Genomic DNA, 17735 nt, shown 5'->3' on the forward strand with positions numbered 1-17735 from the left:
AGAACAGCCGCTCACTGAATGTGTTTTGTTTATCGCACCGTTCTCTGTAAACTCTAGAGACTGTAGTGCGTAAAAATCCCAGGAAGGCAGCTGTTTCTGAGATGCTGGAATCACCATGTGTGGCATCAACAATCATACCACGGTCAAAGTTGCTTAGATTACGCATCTTGCCCATTCTAATGTTAGGTCGAACAACCTCTAAAGCTCTCTACTCTATATACTCTATATATTGAGTTGCAGGCAGCCACATGATTCGCTGTTCGAATGTAACCTTCCTTGATGAGCTAAATCAGGTCTGTAGAGCTGATGGCATGACCTATGTCATTGTATGGGATAATGTCAGGTTTCACCATGCTCAAGCATGGTTTCAGGCATAAATTTAATATTTTGTTCAATGATTCCACTGTGTCTGTAGTATTCTCTCTACTAGTCCTTTTACAGTGATGTATTTACGTGTAGTAGCATAATGAAACATGTATCACATATTTTGTACTACAATATTTAATGATTGTACGAACAACTACACAGTGAAACTATCGGTATCTTGTGTGTGGGAGATCTAAATGAATGTTCCGATGGTATTTCATGATAAATAAGTTATTTGAACCAATGATTCTGCAAGTGCAATGTTTCTTTAACGATATGAATGCACAATGCAATGTTTTGAACATTGGACAGCCTGTGTTACAAGTGATGACCGTTTTGAGTTTTGTGTCTAGAGTTTTGAAAAATGACCACAAGGTTCTGAAATTAGTGCCAAAGTGATTGTTAAAAACTGTAATACACACACACAAATATTGTAATACACACACACACACAAACATTTTAATACACACACACATTAATACACGCAAACACACATTAATACACACACACACATTAATCTACACACACACGTTAATACACACACACACACACATTAATACATACACACACATTAATCTACACACACACGTTAATACACACACACACATTAATACATACACACACATTAATCTACACACACACGTTAATACACACACACACACACACACATTAATACATACACACACATTAATCTACACACACACGTTAATACACACACACACACACATTAATACATACACACACATTAATCTACACACACACGTTAATACACACACACACACACACATTAATACACACACACACTGCATTGACACACATCATTCTTCCTCCCCCACATAGACACATTCACACATAACCTTGTTCATTAACATCCATTGATCCCATCAACCCCTTGTGGTGATGCCTTAGTTGATTGGCCTTCCTCCAGACCGTGCCTGAAACCCTCTCCCCTCTCCCAGATCAACTGGTGGGCTGCTGTAGCCTGTGGGATGGATGTACGGGGGCTCCATTTAACAGGTGTTGGGAGTCACTCCCACGGGTGTGGGGGCCATCAAAATGTCCCATTAGGACTTGAACCTGTCACGGGTGACTGCTGGGAGGCCTTTAGGGCCACTTTACTGTACAGTCACGTCTCAGCCTCGTTACCACGGGCAACACAGATGGAGCTAGATGAGATATGAGAGATGGAGCTACATGTCTTTGTTTGTGTGTCAGTACATTGGTACCACACTAATTTCCAATGGCTGAACCATACAGATGGATTCATATTTTATACTGAATGTACTATAGTCTAGAAATGTATCAATAGTGTTATTTTTCTGCCCAGGGTAAAGCGAGGATTCAAAGACAGTGCTGTTTGTCTACAGACAAAAGCATCCGGCAGAGTGTGGGATGAGAGGTTGAACTGAGCTGTTCAAGGTCTCCACAGCAGCAGCAGCAAGCTAGAGCTCTCTTATCCCTGAGAAACGGCTGGCTGCCACGGTCGGTCAGACAGGCAGCATCACATGATCAACCGGATGGCTTCTGCTAGAGGGAACACGGCACAACAACACCCCACTGCTAGTGCCCTTCAGTCTCTTTCTCTGTCTCTGTCTCTGTCTCTGTCTCAGTCTCTGTCTCTGACACGCTCAGTGCTACAGCCCAGCACCCTTAAAAGCTGTGGCGTGCCTCATGCCTAACAGAGCTTTTGTCTCTGCTTCAGTGAGGTAACGTGATGTGCTGGCCCTGGGGAGAGGAGGGGAAGATGAGGGGGAGGGGAGAGCCCCAGGACATGGTCAGGTAATGGGCGCTCTGCAGTCAGTCTGTCCCTCAGCCACAGAGCCACAGGTTCTAATGAGAAGAGCTGTTCCATGGAGGGGGACTCCAAATGAACTGCAGCGCTGCAGAGACAGGAGGGAGGCGGGAGGCCTGACAAGCTAAGAGCCCTCGTCGTGGTTCCTGAATGCCAAAACAGGCCCTCGGGGGGAAGGAGTCATTCAAATTGATGGCTGTGCATCAGAGACATGCACTTTTTATAGGGTAATACATCTCATCCCCTACCACCTCCCCTTCTGTTTCTCAGAGCAACATTCCCCCACTCCCCCCCTTTCTTCCTCTCCCTCCCAACCCATCTCTTTATAAACCCCATTTTCCTTTATTTTTTCCCACATATAGCTCCTGCTTTCATCCCTCCTCCTTTCCTCCCTCGCTCTCAACATCTGTCAGCCTACAGTTTCCTGGCAGTTGACAAAGAAAGAGAGAAATGGAGAGGGAGGGCCGTGTTCTCTCCTATCGACTGCAGCTACAGTGCACCACGAAAGACCTTGTACATAGAAACATACTATACCACTGTCTCAGTACCAGACCTACAGCCCTACACACCCCTAATAACCCTCCACCATGCAGCACAGCGCAGAGAGACCAGAGAGACCATTTGGAAGACAAGGTGTTGGCACTGGAAATGGCTGTCTCGTCCTTGTATTCATCACAGGAAGCTGCTCCGGGAGAGGATAATTAGAATGAGAATGATTTCTATTGGGAGTATTTGTTATATGTGTGTTGGGACTCTGGGGGGGAAAGGTCATACGTCTTCTGGAACCTCGACAAGTTACGTTTAATCCTAGTTGAGTTCGGGGATGTATTGCAGCCTTGGCCAAGATATGATTTTGAATTTGTACTATTTTCCTGTCAGACTTTTTGGCTGTTTGTTATGAAAGGTAGCAAACCTGAGCAACCGCCCAGGATGCCTGATGCACAACGAGCCATAAACAAGCCAGACCAGAGATATTAATCCCAATTCAACCACATAGATCAGATGTGTTCATGGTCTGCACGCCTACTGGTCAATTCAACCCCCACTAAAAGCCTGCACATCCAATTACACTTAAGGCATGTTGAAACATGAATTTCCATTGGATATTTTCCATTCATAGAGGCTTCTGTCACTTAGCTTCTGAGTCCTGTCATATCAAGGAATCTCGATAGCAACAGTGTTGGCCCAACCCGTTGGCTGCTGTGCTGTGCTCAACCCACTCTCTATAGAATCTGCTCTGGCTAAAATATTGATCAGCGCTGAGATAGTTATTACTAGCTCCTAATTACCATCTCGCTATTGGCAGGGTAGAAGGAATGAGCCTTTTATGAATTTCACATGAGCAGCCAAAGTCAAGCCATCCAAGTGTAGCAATCTGCAGCCTATTCATCTTCCATGAATCATTTATTCTGTGATCGATTAAGTGATTTGTTCAGTCAGGGCAATTTGGCAGCAGCCAATGAGGAGCTGGGAACAGACGCGACTCCATTTTCTATTGTCTAATTAATGCAATAAACATCCCAGGTAACAAATGAACACATTTCCCTGTGATACTGGGCGGGTCACTCTCACTCTGCAGGGGCAGATGGGGAAGCTGCAACATCTGGGCTTTGATGTCACCACAGTGACTAACGGACCAGGACCAGGGCTTTGATGTCACCACAGTGACTAACGGACCAGGACCAGGGCTTTGATGTCACCACAGTGACTAACGGACCAGGACCAGGGCTTTGTGCTTGCTAGAGAAACACACCTAGCTCTAGACTTACTGCATCCTACCACTCTGGTGCTGTGTAGAAATGTCTCCCACACTGACTTAAGCTATGACAAATATAGAGTGCCACAGATACAGACCCCTCCGATTCAATCATCCGGGGGCTGAGAATCAGAACCACTTATGTGGAAAACTGAAGGAAAAACACGACAGCAGAAAATAGATGAGAGAAGACATGGCAAGTGGCGTTGTTAATTCTTTGAGTGCTTGCTGGCGGCTCTGGCAGAAATATGGACGAGCATGCACATCAACACACTATACACACACTGCTCGCGTACACACACACACACACACACACACACACAGAAAAACAAACTCATATACATATACACACAGTAGACTAAATCCTGGAAAAACAAACTCTCACAGACACACAGACTCTGAATGAGTTTAGAATCTCAGACGAGTGTGTGAGCTCTGTGTGGATTTACCTATCTACCAGAGCAGTAGAGAGACAGAAGTCCGGACTCCTCTGGGGAGCCTCCTGAATCCCTACAAAGGCTCAGTAACTGGTGTTATTGAGATAGGCCCCACTCTCTGCAACCACTCTCTCTCACACAGACACAGACACACACACACACACACACACACACACACACACACACACACACACACACACACACACACACACACACACACACACACACACACACACACACACACACACAGAGAGAGAGAGAGAGCGAGCAGGCTGTGTGGGGTGCAGCAGGGGTACCTCCACACCTCTCCCCTGGGTAATTATTTTGACATTATTACATGTGCTCGGATCTCAGTCGCCTTGGCAAAGTGACAGGCAAATGTATCACTCCAGGGGGATTCTGGGTTATCTGTAGCCGGCAGGGGAAGATAAATGACAAAATAAAAGCTCTCTCTGCTTAAATTGTTTCTACTAATTCTGTGGGGGAGATTTATGAGTCTATCTATTGATGCGTGAACGGAGATGTGTTAGGAATGTATGTTTGCACACAGGTCTGTGTGCGACGTAAACACGCAGGTATTGGTTATCTATAGATCCATCAGTCACCTATCAGCGTTAGAGCAGGCTTGCTCAGTGCAGCGCAGACATAATACATACTTTAGGAAGATGAGCCATGGGTACTATAGTGAAGATGTGTAAAGTCCAGGACAGAGGTGAGCACAGCTTTAGATGCATGTTGTTGATAATAACACTGTTATGGTCTAATGCTATAGCATAATGTTATAGTCTAATGGTATAGTATAATGTTATAGTCTAATGTTATAGTCTAATGGTATAGTCTAATGGTATAGTATAATGTTATAGTCTAATGTTATAGTCTAATGGTATAGTCTAATGGTATAGTATAATGTTATAGCATAATGTTATAGCATAATGTTATAGCATAATGTTATAGTCTAATGTTATAGTCTAATGGTATAGTCTAATGGTATAGTCTAATGTTATAGTATAATGTTATAGCATAATGTTATAGTCTAATGGTATAGTATAATGTTATAGTCTAATGTTATAGTATAATGGTATAGTATAATGTTATAGTCTAATGTTATAGTATAATGTTATAGTCTAATGTTATAGTATAATGTTATAGTCTAAGTTTATAGTATAATGTTATAGTATAATGTTATAGTATAATGTTATAGCATAATGTTATAGTCTAATGGTATAGTATAATGTTATAGTCTAATGTTATAGTATAATGGTATAGTATAATGTTATAGTCTAATGGTATAGCATAATGTTATAGTATAATGTTATAGTATAATGTTATAGTATAATATTATAGTAGAATGTTATAGTCTAATGTTATAGCATAATGTTATAGCATTATGTTATAGTCTAATGGTATAGTATAATGTTATAGCATAATGTTATAGTATAATGTTATAGTCTAATGTTATAGCATAATGGTATAGTATAATGTTATAGTATAATGTTATAGTATAATGTTATAGTATAATGTTATAGTATAATGTTATAGTATAATGTTATAGTATAATGTTATAGTTTAATGTTATAGCATAATATTATAGTATAATGTTATAGTATAATGTTATAGTCTAATGTTATAGTATAATGTTATAGTCTAATGGTATAGCATAATGTTATAGTATAATGTTATAGTCTAATGTTACAGCATAATGTTATAGTCTAATGGTATAGTCTAATGTTATAGTATAATGGTATAGTATAATGGTATAGTATAATGTTATAGTATAATGTTATAGTCTAATGGTATAGCATAATGTTATAGTCTAATGCTATAGTATAATGTTATAGTCTAATGTTATAGCATAATGTTATAGTATAATGGTATAGTATAATGTTATAGTCTAATGTTATAGTCTAATGCTATAGTATAATGGTATAGTATAATGTTATAGTCTAATGTTATAGTCTAATGGTATAGTATAATGTTAGAGTCTAATGGTATAGTATAATGTTATAGTCTAATGGTATAGTATAATGTTATAGTCTAATGGTATAGTATAATGTTATAGTCTAATGGTATAGTCTAAAATTATAGCATAATGTTATAGTCTAATGGTATAGCATAATGTTATAGTCTAATGTTATAGTATAATGTTATAGTCTAATGTTATAGCATAATGGTATAGCATAATGTTATAGTCTAATGTTACAGCATAATGGTATAGCATAATGTTATAGTCTAATGGTATAGTCTAATGGTATAGCATAATGTTATAGTCTAATGGTATAGTATAATGTTATAGTCTAATGGTATAGTATAATGCTATAGTATAATGTTATAGCATAATGGTATAGTATAATGTTATAGTCTAATGGTATAGTATAATGTTATAGTATAATGTTATAGCATAATGGTATAGCATAATGTTATAGTCTAATGGTATAGTATAATGGTATAGTATAATGTTATAGCATAATGTTATAGTATAATGGTATAGTATAATGTTATAGTATAATGTTATAGCATAATGTTATAGTATAATGGTATAGTATAATGTTATAGTATAATGTTATAGCATAATGGTATAGTATAATGGTATAGTATAATGTTATAGACTAATGGTATAGTATAATGTTATAGTCTAATGTTATAGTATAATGTTATAGTATAATGTTATAGCATAATGGTATAGTATAATGGTATAGTATAATGTTATATCATAATGTTATAGTCTAATGGTATAGTATAATGTTATAGCATAATGTTATAGTATAATGGTATAGTCTAATGGTATAGTATAATGTTATAGTCTAATGTTACAGCATAATGTTATAGTCTAATGGTATAGTCTAATGGTATAGTCTAAATGTATAGTCTAATAATATAGCATAATGTTAGTTTAATGTTACAGCATAATGTTATAGTATAATGGTATAGTATAATGTCATAAGAAATGTTATAGCATAATGTTATAGTCTAATAATATAGCATAATGTTAGTCTAATGTTATAGCATTATGTTCTAGTCTCATGTTATAGCATAATGTTATAGCATTATGTTCTAGTCTCATGTTATAGTCTAATGTTATAGCATTATGTTCTAGTCTCATGTTATAGCATAATGTTATAGCATTATGTTCTAGTCTCATGTTATAGCATAATGTTATAGCATAATGTTTGACTGGGTTGCTGGGTTTTCACAGTCTGATGGAGGTGGGTTGAAAGCCCTTCAGAATAGAGGTGAAGTGTATGTTGTGGGTTTTGATTGGCAGACTGATGGAGGTGGTTTGAAAGCCCTTCAGAATAGAGGTGAAGTGTATGTTGTGGGTTTTGATTGGCAGACTGATGGAGGTGGTTTGAAAGCCCTTCAGAATAGAGGTGATGTGTATGCTGTTGGTTTTGATTGGCAGACTGATGATAGGTGTGTTGAAAGCCCTTCAGGATAGAGGTGATGTGTATGTTGTGGGTTTTGATTGGCAGACTGATGATAGGTGTGTTGAAAGCCCTTCAGAATAGAGGTGATGTGTATGTTGTGGGTTTTGATTGGCAGACTGATGATAGTTGTGGAGTTGTTTGGCTCTGCGTGTGGAGAGAAGGGCTCTCTGTCCCTGATGGAACACTGACGGGAAGAACACTCACCTTCCATTGCTCATCAGACCCCCGTCAACACGCTGGAACGTCACTGGGGTCAGAGCGGAGGAGAGGAGAGAGGGTGCGCCAAGACATAAAAGGAGAGAAAAGACAAAGCAATATGTTTGACTTTTCATATAATTTCAATGACATTGATGACCACATCAAGGCTGCATTGCCAACGCTAATACCGGTTGATTAGAGAGGGTTCTGATGGTTTTAGCCCCCAACCATTATCAGGAATTATCCTTGTGAACGATCGCACCACGGCACCCAATGCCCATGTGTCCTTCCAGTGTCTTCTGTAGCTGGCTGGATATTGATGGCTTCCCTAAGGGATGCAGAGGCACCACAGTGTCCATTCTTATCATCGACATTATAACAAGGATGCTGTGAATAAGGTAGCAGATTGCATTGCTTTGCATAAAGTGACACGTAATGTGTTTTTCCTCAAAGACAAGATGCTTGATGAGAGCAGAAACTCATTTCATCTCTCATTTTTTGGTTTGAATTATTATCTGATTTGTGATTAAATCTCGGCCAAAATAAAAATGATTAGAAAAGGGAGAGGGCTCATTAATCAGGTAGAATTAGATGTGTGGGGGCTGGAAGGGAGTGAGTTACAGATCTCTGTAGCAGCAGGGTACACTGACTAGCATGACTCTCAGAAGCCATCTAGAGATAATAAATAAGGGTCTTTGTCAGCAGCTAGTAAAACTGTTGCAGCTCAGCGTAAGAGAACGTTTCATCTCTGCTCAACACAGATGATGAACATTGAAATTGAAAAAAAGAGAGAAAGAACCATAGAGTTTTGTAAATCACCCTGTGCGGATGACAGAGGAATTCACCCCGTGCGGATGACAGAGGAAATCACCGCTTGCGGATGACAGAGGGGGAGAAGGAAAAAAGAGAAACCTACTTGAGTGGAGAAGGAGCTGATAGTAATGTGACTGATTTAATACATTCTTGTGATCCATTGACGTTTTGCAGGCTCAGTCTTCTGATGTCTTATTGTCATCATCTGTGTTGAGCAGAGATGAAACGTTCTCTTACGCTGAGCTGCAACAGTTTTACTAGCTGCTGACAAAGACCCAAATGTTGTTTCCTAGATGGAGATTAAAGGGAGGAGGGCTGAACATTCCTTCACTCCTCTCCTCAGGTATATTTTCCAACAAGCCAAGGCACGAGCCAAATAAAGTCTTCAGAGAATACAGGAAGAAAGAAGGAGAAGAGATGGGGTTTTCTTATTAGTGATAATCTTTACCACAATCATTCTGGAACTGTACACTAGCATGTTGCAGTATATAAGTGAGAAACCAACCCCAACACAGTAATGAACTAAAACAAGAAAACTCCCTCAAAACCTTACTGTTATTTTGCTTCAATCATACCACACTAGCTTATTTACATACTTTGACAGTGGATCTCCAAAAGAAAATGATTGACATTCCTTATTCACCATTACTCTATAGCTACTTCTCTTTATTCCACTAGCAAGAAACACATCTCTCTCTCCCTATCTCTCCTCTCTCACTCTCCTACAGTATTTCTCTCTCTTCTATCTCTCCTACAGTATATCTCTCTCTCTCCTATCTCTCCTACAATATCTCTCTCTCCTATCTCTCCTAAAGTATCTCTCTCTCCTATCTCTCCTACAGTATCTCTCTCCTACAGTATCGCTCTCTCTATCTCCCCTATCTCTCCTACAGTATCTCTCTCTCTCCTATCTCTCCTACAGTATCTCTCTCTCTCTCCTATAGTATCTCTCTCTCTCCCATAGTATCTCTCTCTCTCTCCTATCTCTCCTACAGAATCTCTCTCTCTATCTCTCCTACAGTATCTCTCTCTCTCTCCCTCTCCTATCTTTCCTACAGTATCTCTCTCTCTCTCCCTCTCCTATCTTTCCTACAGTATCTCTCTCTCTCTCGCTCTATTTCCTAGGAGGAAGAAGAGGAGGGAGAAGGGAATAGGGAGGCTGATACTGTGCTCTGTGGTGGGGAGGCCTCTGATGTCCCTATCTTTGCTCAGACACATTTATTCTCCGCTGTGGAGGACTTTAATGTTAGCCAGCCTGACGTGGCTGTGCCCTGCTCCTTCCTCCAGATAAGGACTTTCTCCAATATGAATCGGGATGAATCCTCTTTAATAAGCATTAAGGGGTGAGGACATAATCAATGTATAAAATCCCGTCAAATCTTCTTCCCTGCTGGTCGCGTCCCTCGAAAACCCGTGATTTACCTCTCCTGTATGACAGCTTTACTGTAGGAGTCAGGGACAGACAGTAGGATACTGTGTGTGGGCATCACCTCATCTCCTAGCTCCTAGCTAACATCCTCAATGACACTACCTCACTCATACACTCAGTGACATTAAAATACAACCACCAAAATATTCATATCTAAACCAGTCCTCTTTGTCCCCTTCAGTCCTTGACTCATTGTCCTCTCCCGGTGGACACCACCCTGATCCTCTAGCCTCAGTGCAGTGTGCTTAAAATCTAATACATACACACATACACTATTCAGTTTCACTAGTACGTTTGAGTGGAACACTTATCTTCCAGCGGCCAGAGCACCAGGTGAGAATAGGGAGTGGGTGATTGTCTACAGGGAGATCGGGCAGAGGAGCAGGGGGTGTATCACTGAGAGAATGTGTTGCCTGGAGTGGCTAAGCTACAGCCAGGACCCCCAGCCAGCCTCCCTGCACTGGCCTTATCTCCGTCACACCGCTGGTACTGGACCAGTAGAGAAGAACCCCAGTCTGAGGGATTAATTTCATATGTAATGGACTCTGTTCTCCTCAATTCATCTATATCTCTCCAGGAGAGTACACTGAGCAGACCGAGGCTTTTCTCTCCTGTATTTACAGTTTCTTCCATCGAGAGACAGAGGCTGATTGCTTGCTCAGCATTGGTGCCAGTCAGGTCCACTTTGGGAGAGCATGTACTCTAAATATTTTACAGTACAGGAGGCTAACATTGCTACACTTATCAATTTAACTGCAATTAACCAATTAGTCCATGGTGTATAGAGTAGCAGAGCCACTTAACGCTATGAAGAGGGATAAAGAAGACTACCAGAGTAGCCATTGAGGATATTTTAGAAGGGCAACATAATCACATACATAATCCCCAATCAACACCAACACCTGTAGAAAGAGAAGGACCCCTTCAAGACCAATGCATACCTCACAGGAACATCAATAGGAGAGTGAAGAGTCTTCAGGAGGAATACCCACTACTATCAAAGAGGAGAGTGAAGAGTCTTCAGGAGGAATACCCACTACTATCAAAGAGGAGAGTGAAGAGTCTTCAGGAGGAATACCCACTACTATCAAAGAGGAGAGTGAAGAGTCTTCAGGAGGAATACCCACTACTATCAAAGAGGAGAGTGAAGAGTCTTCAGAAGGAATACCCACTACTATCAAAGAGGAGAGTGAAGAGTCTTCAGGAGGAATACCCACTACTATCAAAGAGGAGAGTGAAGAGTCTTCAGGAGGAATACCCACTACTATCAAAGAGGAGAGTGAAGAGTCTTCAGGAGGAATACCCACTACTATCAAAGAGGAGAGTGAAGAGTCTTCAGAAGGAATACCCACTACTATCAAAGAGGAGAGTGAAGAGTCTTCAGGAGGAATACCCACTACTATCAAAGAGGAGAGTGAAGAGTCTTCAGAAGGAATACCCACTACTATCAAAGAGGAGAGTGAAGAGTCTTCAGGAGGAATACCCACTACTATCAAAGAGGAGAGTGAAGAGTCTTCAGAAGGAATACCCACTACTATCAAAGAGGAGAGTGAAGAGTCTTCAGGAGGAATACCCACTACTATCAAAGAGGAGAGTGAAGAGTCTTCAGAAGGAATACCCACTACTATCAAAGAGGAGAGTGAAGAGTCTTCAGGAGGAATACCCACTACTATCAAAGAGGAGAGTGAAGAGTCTTCAGAAGGAATACCCACTACTATCAAAGAGGAGAGAAGAGTCTTCAGGAGGAATACCCACTACTATCAAAGAGGAGAGTGAAGAGTCTTCAGGAGGAATACCCACTACTATCAAAGAGGAGAGTGAAGAGTCTTCAGGAGGAATACCCACTACTATCAAAGATGAGAGTGAAGAGTCTTCAGGAGGAATGCCCACTACTATCAAAGAGGAGAGTGAAGAGTCTTCAGGAGGAATACCCACTACTATCAAAGAGGAGAGTGAAGAGTCTTCAGAAGGAATACCCACTACTATCAAAGAGGAGAGTGAAGAGTCTTCAGGAGGAATACCCACTACTATCAAAGAGGAGAGTGAAGAGTCTTCAGGAGGAATACCCACTACTATCAAAGAGGAGAGTGAAGAGTCTTCAGGAGGAATACCCACTACTATCAAAGAGGAGAGTGAAGAGTCTTAGGGAGGAATACCCACTACTATCAAAGAGGAGAGTGAAGAGTCTTCAGGAGGAATATCCACTACTATCAAAGAGGAGAGTGAAGAGTCTTCAGAAGGAATACCCACTACTATCAAAGAGGAGAGTGAAGAGTCTTCAGGAGGAATACCCACTACTATCAAAGAGGAGAGTGAAGAGTCTTCAGGAGGAATACCCACTACTATCAAAGAGGAGAGTGAAGAGTCTTCAGGAGGAATACCCACTACTATCAAAGAGGAGAGTGAAGAGTCTTCAGGAGGAATACCCACTACTATCAAAGAGGAGAGTGAAGAGTCTTCAGGAGGAATACCCACTACTATCAAAGAGGAGAGTGAAGAGTCTTCAGGAGGAATACCCACTACTATCAAAGAGGAGAGTGAAGAGTCTTCAGGAGGAATACCCACTACTATCAAAGAGGAGAGTGAAGAGTCTTCAGAAGGAATACCCACTACTATCAAAGAGGAGAGTGAAGAGTCTTCAGGAGGAATACCCACTACTATCAAAGAGGAGAGTGAAGAGTCTTCAGAAGGAATACCCACTACTATCAAAGAGGAGCGTGAAGAGTCTTCAGGAGGAATACCCACTACTATCAAAGAGGAGAGTGAAGAGTCTTCAGAAGGAATACCCACTACTATCAAAGAGGAGAGTGAAGAGTCTTCAGGAGGAATACCCACTACTATCAAAGAGGAGAGTGAAGAGTCTTCAGAAGGAATACCCACTACTATCAAAGAGGAGAGTGAAGAGTCTTCAGGAGGAATACCCACTACTATCAAAGAGGAGAGTGAAGAGTCTTCAGAAGGAATACCCACTACTATCAAAGAGGAGAGAAGAGTCTTCAGGAGGAATACCCACTACTATCAAAGAGGAGAGTGAAGAGTCTTCAGGAGGAATACCCACTACTATCAAAGAGGAGAGTGAAGAGTCTTCAGGAGGAATACCCACTACTATCAAAGATGAGAGTGAAGAGTCTTCAGGAGGAATGCCCACTACTATCAAAGAGGAGAGTGAAGAGTCTTCAGGAGGAATACCCACTACTATCAAAGAGGAGAGTGAAGAGTCTTCAGAAGGAATACCCACTACTATCAAAGAGGAGAGTGAAGAGTCTTCAGGAGGAATACCCACTACTATCAAAGAGGAGAGTGAAGAGTCTTCAGGAGGAATACCCACTACTATCAAAGAGGAGAGTGAAGAGTCTTCAGGAGGAATACCCACTACTATCAAAGAGGAGAGTGAAGAGTCTTAGGGAGGAATACCCACTACTATCAAAGAGGAGAGTGAAGAGTCTTCAGGAGGAATATCCACTACTATCAAAGAGGAGAGTGAAGAGTCTTCAGAAGGAATACCCACTACTATCAAAGAGGAGAGTGAAGAGTCTTCAGGAGGAATACCCACTACTATCAAAGAGGAGAGTGAAGAGTCTTCAGGAGGAATACCCACTACTATCAAAGAGGAGAGTGAAGAGTCTTCAGGAGGAATACCCACTACTATCAAAGAGGAGAGTGAAGAGTCTTCAGGAGGAATACCCACTACTATCAAAGAGGAGAGTGAAGAGTCTTCAGGAGGAATACCCACTACTATCAAAGAGGAGAGTGAAGAGTCTTCAGGAGGAATACCCACTACTATCAAAGAGGAGAGTGAAGAGTCTTCAGGAGGAATACCCACTACTATCAAAGAGGAGAGTGAAGAGTCTTCAGGAGGAATACCCACTACTATCAAAGAGGAGAGTGAAGAGTCTTCAGAAGGAATACCCACTACTATCAAAGAGGAGAGTGAAGAGTCTTCAGGAGGAATACCCACTACTATCAAAGAGGAGAGTGAAGAGTCTTCAGAAGGAATACCCACTACTATCAAAGAGGAGAGTGAAGAGTCTTCAGGAGGAATACCCACTACTATCAAAGAGGAGAGTGAAGAGTCTTCAGAAGGAATACCCACTACTATCAAAGAGGAGAGAAGAGTCTTCAGGAGGAATACCCACTACTATCAAAGAGGAGAGTGAAGAGTCTTCAGGAGGAATACCCACTACTATCAAAGAGGAGAGTGAAGAGTCTTCAGGAGGAATACCCACTACTATCAAAGAGGAGAGTGAAGAGTCTTCAGGAGGAATGCCCACTACTATCAAAGAGGAGAGTGAAGAGTCTTCAGGAGGAATACCCACTACTATCAAAGAGGAGAGTGAAGAGTCTTCAGAAGGAATACCCACTACTATCAAAGAGGAGAGTGAAGAGTCTTCAGGAGGAATACCCACTACTATCAAAGAGGAGAGTGAAGAGTCTTCAGGAGGAATACCCACTACTATCAAAGAGGAGAGTGAAGAGTCTTCAGGAGGAATACCCACTACTATCAAAGAGGAGAGTGAAGAGTCTTAGGGAGGAATACCCACTACTATCAAAGAGGAGAGTGAAGAGTCTTCAGGAGGAATATCCACTACTATCAAAGAGGAGAGTGAAGAGTCTTCAGAAGGAATACCCACTACTATCAAAGAGGAGAGTGAAGAGTCTTCAGGAGGAATACCCACTACTATCAAAGAGGAGAGTGAAGAGTCTTCAGGAGGAATACCCACTACTATCAAAGAGGAGAGTGAAGAGTCTTCAGGAGGAATACCCACTACTATCAAAGAGGAGAGTGAAGAGTCTTCAGGAGGAATACCCACTACTATCAAAGAGGAGAGTGAAGAGTCTTCAGGAGGAATACCCACTACTATCAAAGAGGAGAGTGAAGAGTCTTCAGGAGGAATACCCACTACTATCAAAGAGGAGAGTGAAGAGTCTTCAGGAGGAATACCCACTACTATCAAAGAGGAGAGTGAAGAGTCTTCAGGAGGAATACCCACTACTATCAAAGAGGAGAGTGAAGAGTCTTCAGGAGGAATACCCACTACTATCAAAGAGGAGAGTGAAGTCTTCAGGAGGAATATCCACTACTATCAAAGAGGAGAGTGAAGAGTCTTCAGGAGGAATACCCACTACTATCAAGGAATACCCACTAATATCAAGGAATACCCACTACTATCAAAGATGAGAGTGAAGAGTCTTCAGGAGGAATACCCACTACTATCAAAGAGGAGAGTGAAGAGTCTTCAGGAGGAATACCCACTACTATCAAGGAATACCCACTAATATCAAGGAATACCCACTACTATCAAAGATGAGAGTGAAGAGTCTTCAGGAGGAATACCCACTACTATCAAAGAGGAGAGTGAAGAGTCTTCAGAAGGAATACCCACTACTATCAAAGAGGAGAGTGAAGTCTTCAGGAGGAATATCCACTACTATCAAAGAGGAGAGTGAAGAGTCTTCAGGAGGAATACCCACTACTATCAAGGAATACCCACTACTATCAAAGAGGAGAGTGAAGAGTCTTCAGGAGGAATACCCACTACTATCAAAGAGGAGAGTGAAGAGTCTTCAGAAGGAATACCCACTACTATCAAAGAGGAGAGTGAAGTCTTCAGGAGGAATATCCACTACTATCAAAGAGGAGAGTGAAGAGTCTTCAGGAGGAATACCCACTACTATCAAAGAGGAGAGTGAAGAGTCTTCAGGAGGAATACCCACTACTATCAAAGAGGAGAGTGAAGAGTCTTCAGGAGGAATACCCACTACTATCAAAGAGGAGAGTGAAGAGTCTTCAGGAGGAATACCCACTACTATCAAAGAGGAGAGTGAAGAGTCTTTGGAGGAATACCCACTACTATCAAAGAGGAGAGTGAAGAGTCTTCAGGAGGAATACCCACTACTATCAAAGAGGAGAGTGAAGAGTCTTCAGGAGGAATACCCACTACTATCAAAGAGGAGAGTGAAGAGTCTTCAGGAGGAATACCCACTAATATCAACAAGGGGAGTACATAGTCTTTGGAGGAATATCCACTACTATCAAAGAGGGGAGTACATAGTCTTTGGAGGAATACCCACTACCAACAACGAGGGGAGTACATAGTCTTTGGGAGGAATACCCACTACCATCAACGAGGGGAGTACATAGTCTTTGGGAGGAATACCCACTACCATCAACGAGGGGAGTACATAGTCTTTGGGAGGAATACCCACTACCAACAACGAGGGGAGTACATAGTCTTTGGGAGGAATACCCACTACCATCAACGAGGGGAGTACATAGTCTTTGGGAGGAATACCCACTACCAACAACGAGGGGAGTACATAGTCTTTGGGAGGAATACCCACTACCAACAACGAGGGGAGTACATAGTCTTTGGGAGGAATACCCACTACCAACAACGAGGGGAGTACATAGTCTTTGGGAGGAATACCCACTACCATCAACGAGGGGAGTACATAGTCTTTGGAGGAATATCCACTACCATCAACGAGGGGAGTACATAGTCTTTGGGAGGAATACCCACTACCAACAACGAGGGGAGTGCATAGTCTTTGGGAGGAATACCCACTACTATCAAAGAGGGGAGTACATAGTCTTTGGAGGAATACTCACTACCAACAACGAGGGGAGTACATAGTCTTTGGGAGGAATACCCACTACTATCAAAGAGGGGAGTCCATAGTCTTTGGGAGGAATACCCACTACTATCAAAGAGGGGAGTCCCAACAGGAATACCAGACAGAGAGAGGAACACCACAGCCAGAGGATGGAGGTTCAGTGAAACACTGATGGTCACAACAGCCAAACACAGCAGCACAGTACGGTATGACAACCAGGCTGATGACTGAGCAGGGATGGGACAGCGGTTTGCAGTGCTCAGGCCCTGCCCTATTACAAATCCAGAGTGTTTTCAAAGGATGAATGTAAGCTATTTCAGGCCATCTCTTCCAGCGGGAAGAAAAAGTGTGAAATATGGGTTTTTGCCAACTCATGCTGGGGTTTGGATTTATATTTGGGCAAGACCTGGAATCTGTCAAACATATATAATGTAGGCAGGAGAGGAGAGGAGAGGAGAGGAGGGACCTGTGGCAGGAGGTGGGGGGGGGGGGGGGGGGTGGACGGACAAATGAACAGTACCTGCAGGGGTGAAGGTGAAGGACTGAACTGTAAAACAAGAAGACAGAGAAGTCGTGTGTTAAAAGCCTACAGAGGTGCTGTAAGCGTTGCTTTGGGGGCCTCTGCACACTGGGGCTGGGGGCCAGGGAGGCGAAAGGGGGGCAGAGGAGAAGAGCCAACCCCATGACCCAGTGTGCATGGCGGCAGCCAGGAAAGCAGCTCAGTGTCCACAGAGATGTAGAGACAACAGAAACAAATCAAAGAAAACACAACATACACGAAATGTAGCAAACAGAAATGAAGGACAGGTTACAGCCATTTGACTGACTGTATCAAGATTAAAAGTCACTAAGACGTTGAATAAATATCAAAAAAGAGATGTGCAAGAAGAAAAAAGCCTAACTA

At 41.9% G+C, this 17735-nt stretch overlaps 1 protein-coding gene across 1 annotated transcript in view; it reads right to left on the reverse strand.

The window, feature by feature from the left end:
• LOC120028486 (roundabout homolog 2-like) overlaps window positions 1-17735 on the reverse strand; it is a 375145-nt gene that overhangs the window by 46320 nt on the left and 311090 nt on the right. The window contains exons 16-17 of the mRNA XM_038973690.1: window positions 17352-17378; window positions 7981-8023 (exon numbers count right to left, since the gene is read on the reverse strand). Of these exons, the coding sequence (XP_038829618.1) occupies window positions 7981-8023; window positions 17352-17378 (70 nt within the window). The remainder of the gene's footprint in view (window positions 1-7980; window positions 8024-17351; window positions 17379-17735) is intronic.

This window comes from Salvelinus namaycush, chromosome 34 (genome assembly GCF_016432855.1).
Source record: "Salvelinus namaycush isolate Seneca chromosome 34, SaNama_1.0, whole genome shotgun sequence".
Lineage (NCBI taxonomy): Eukaryota > Metazoa > Chordata > Actinopteri > Salmoniformes > Salmonidae > Salvelinus > Salvelinus namaycush.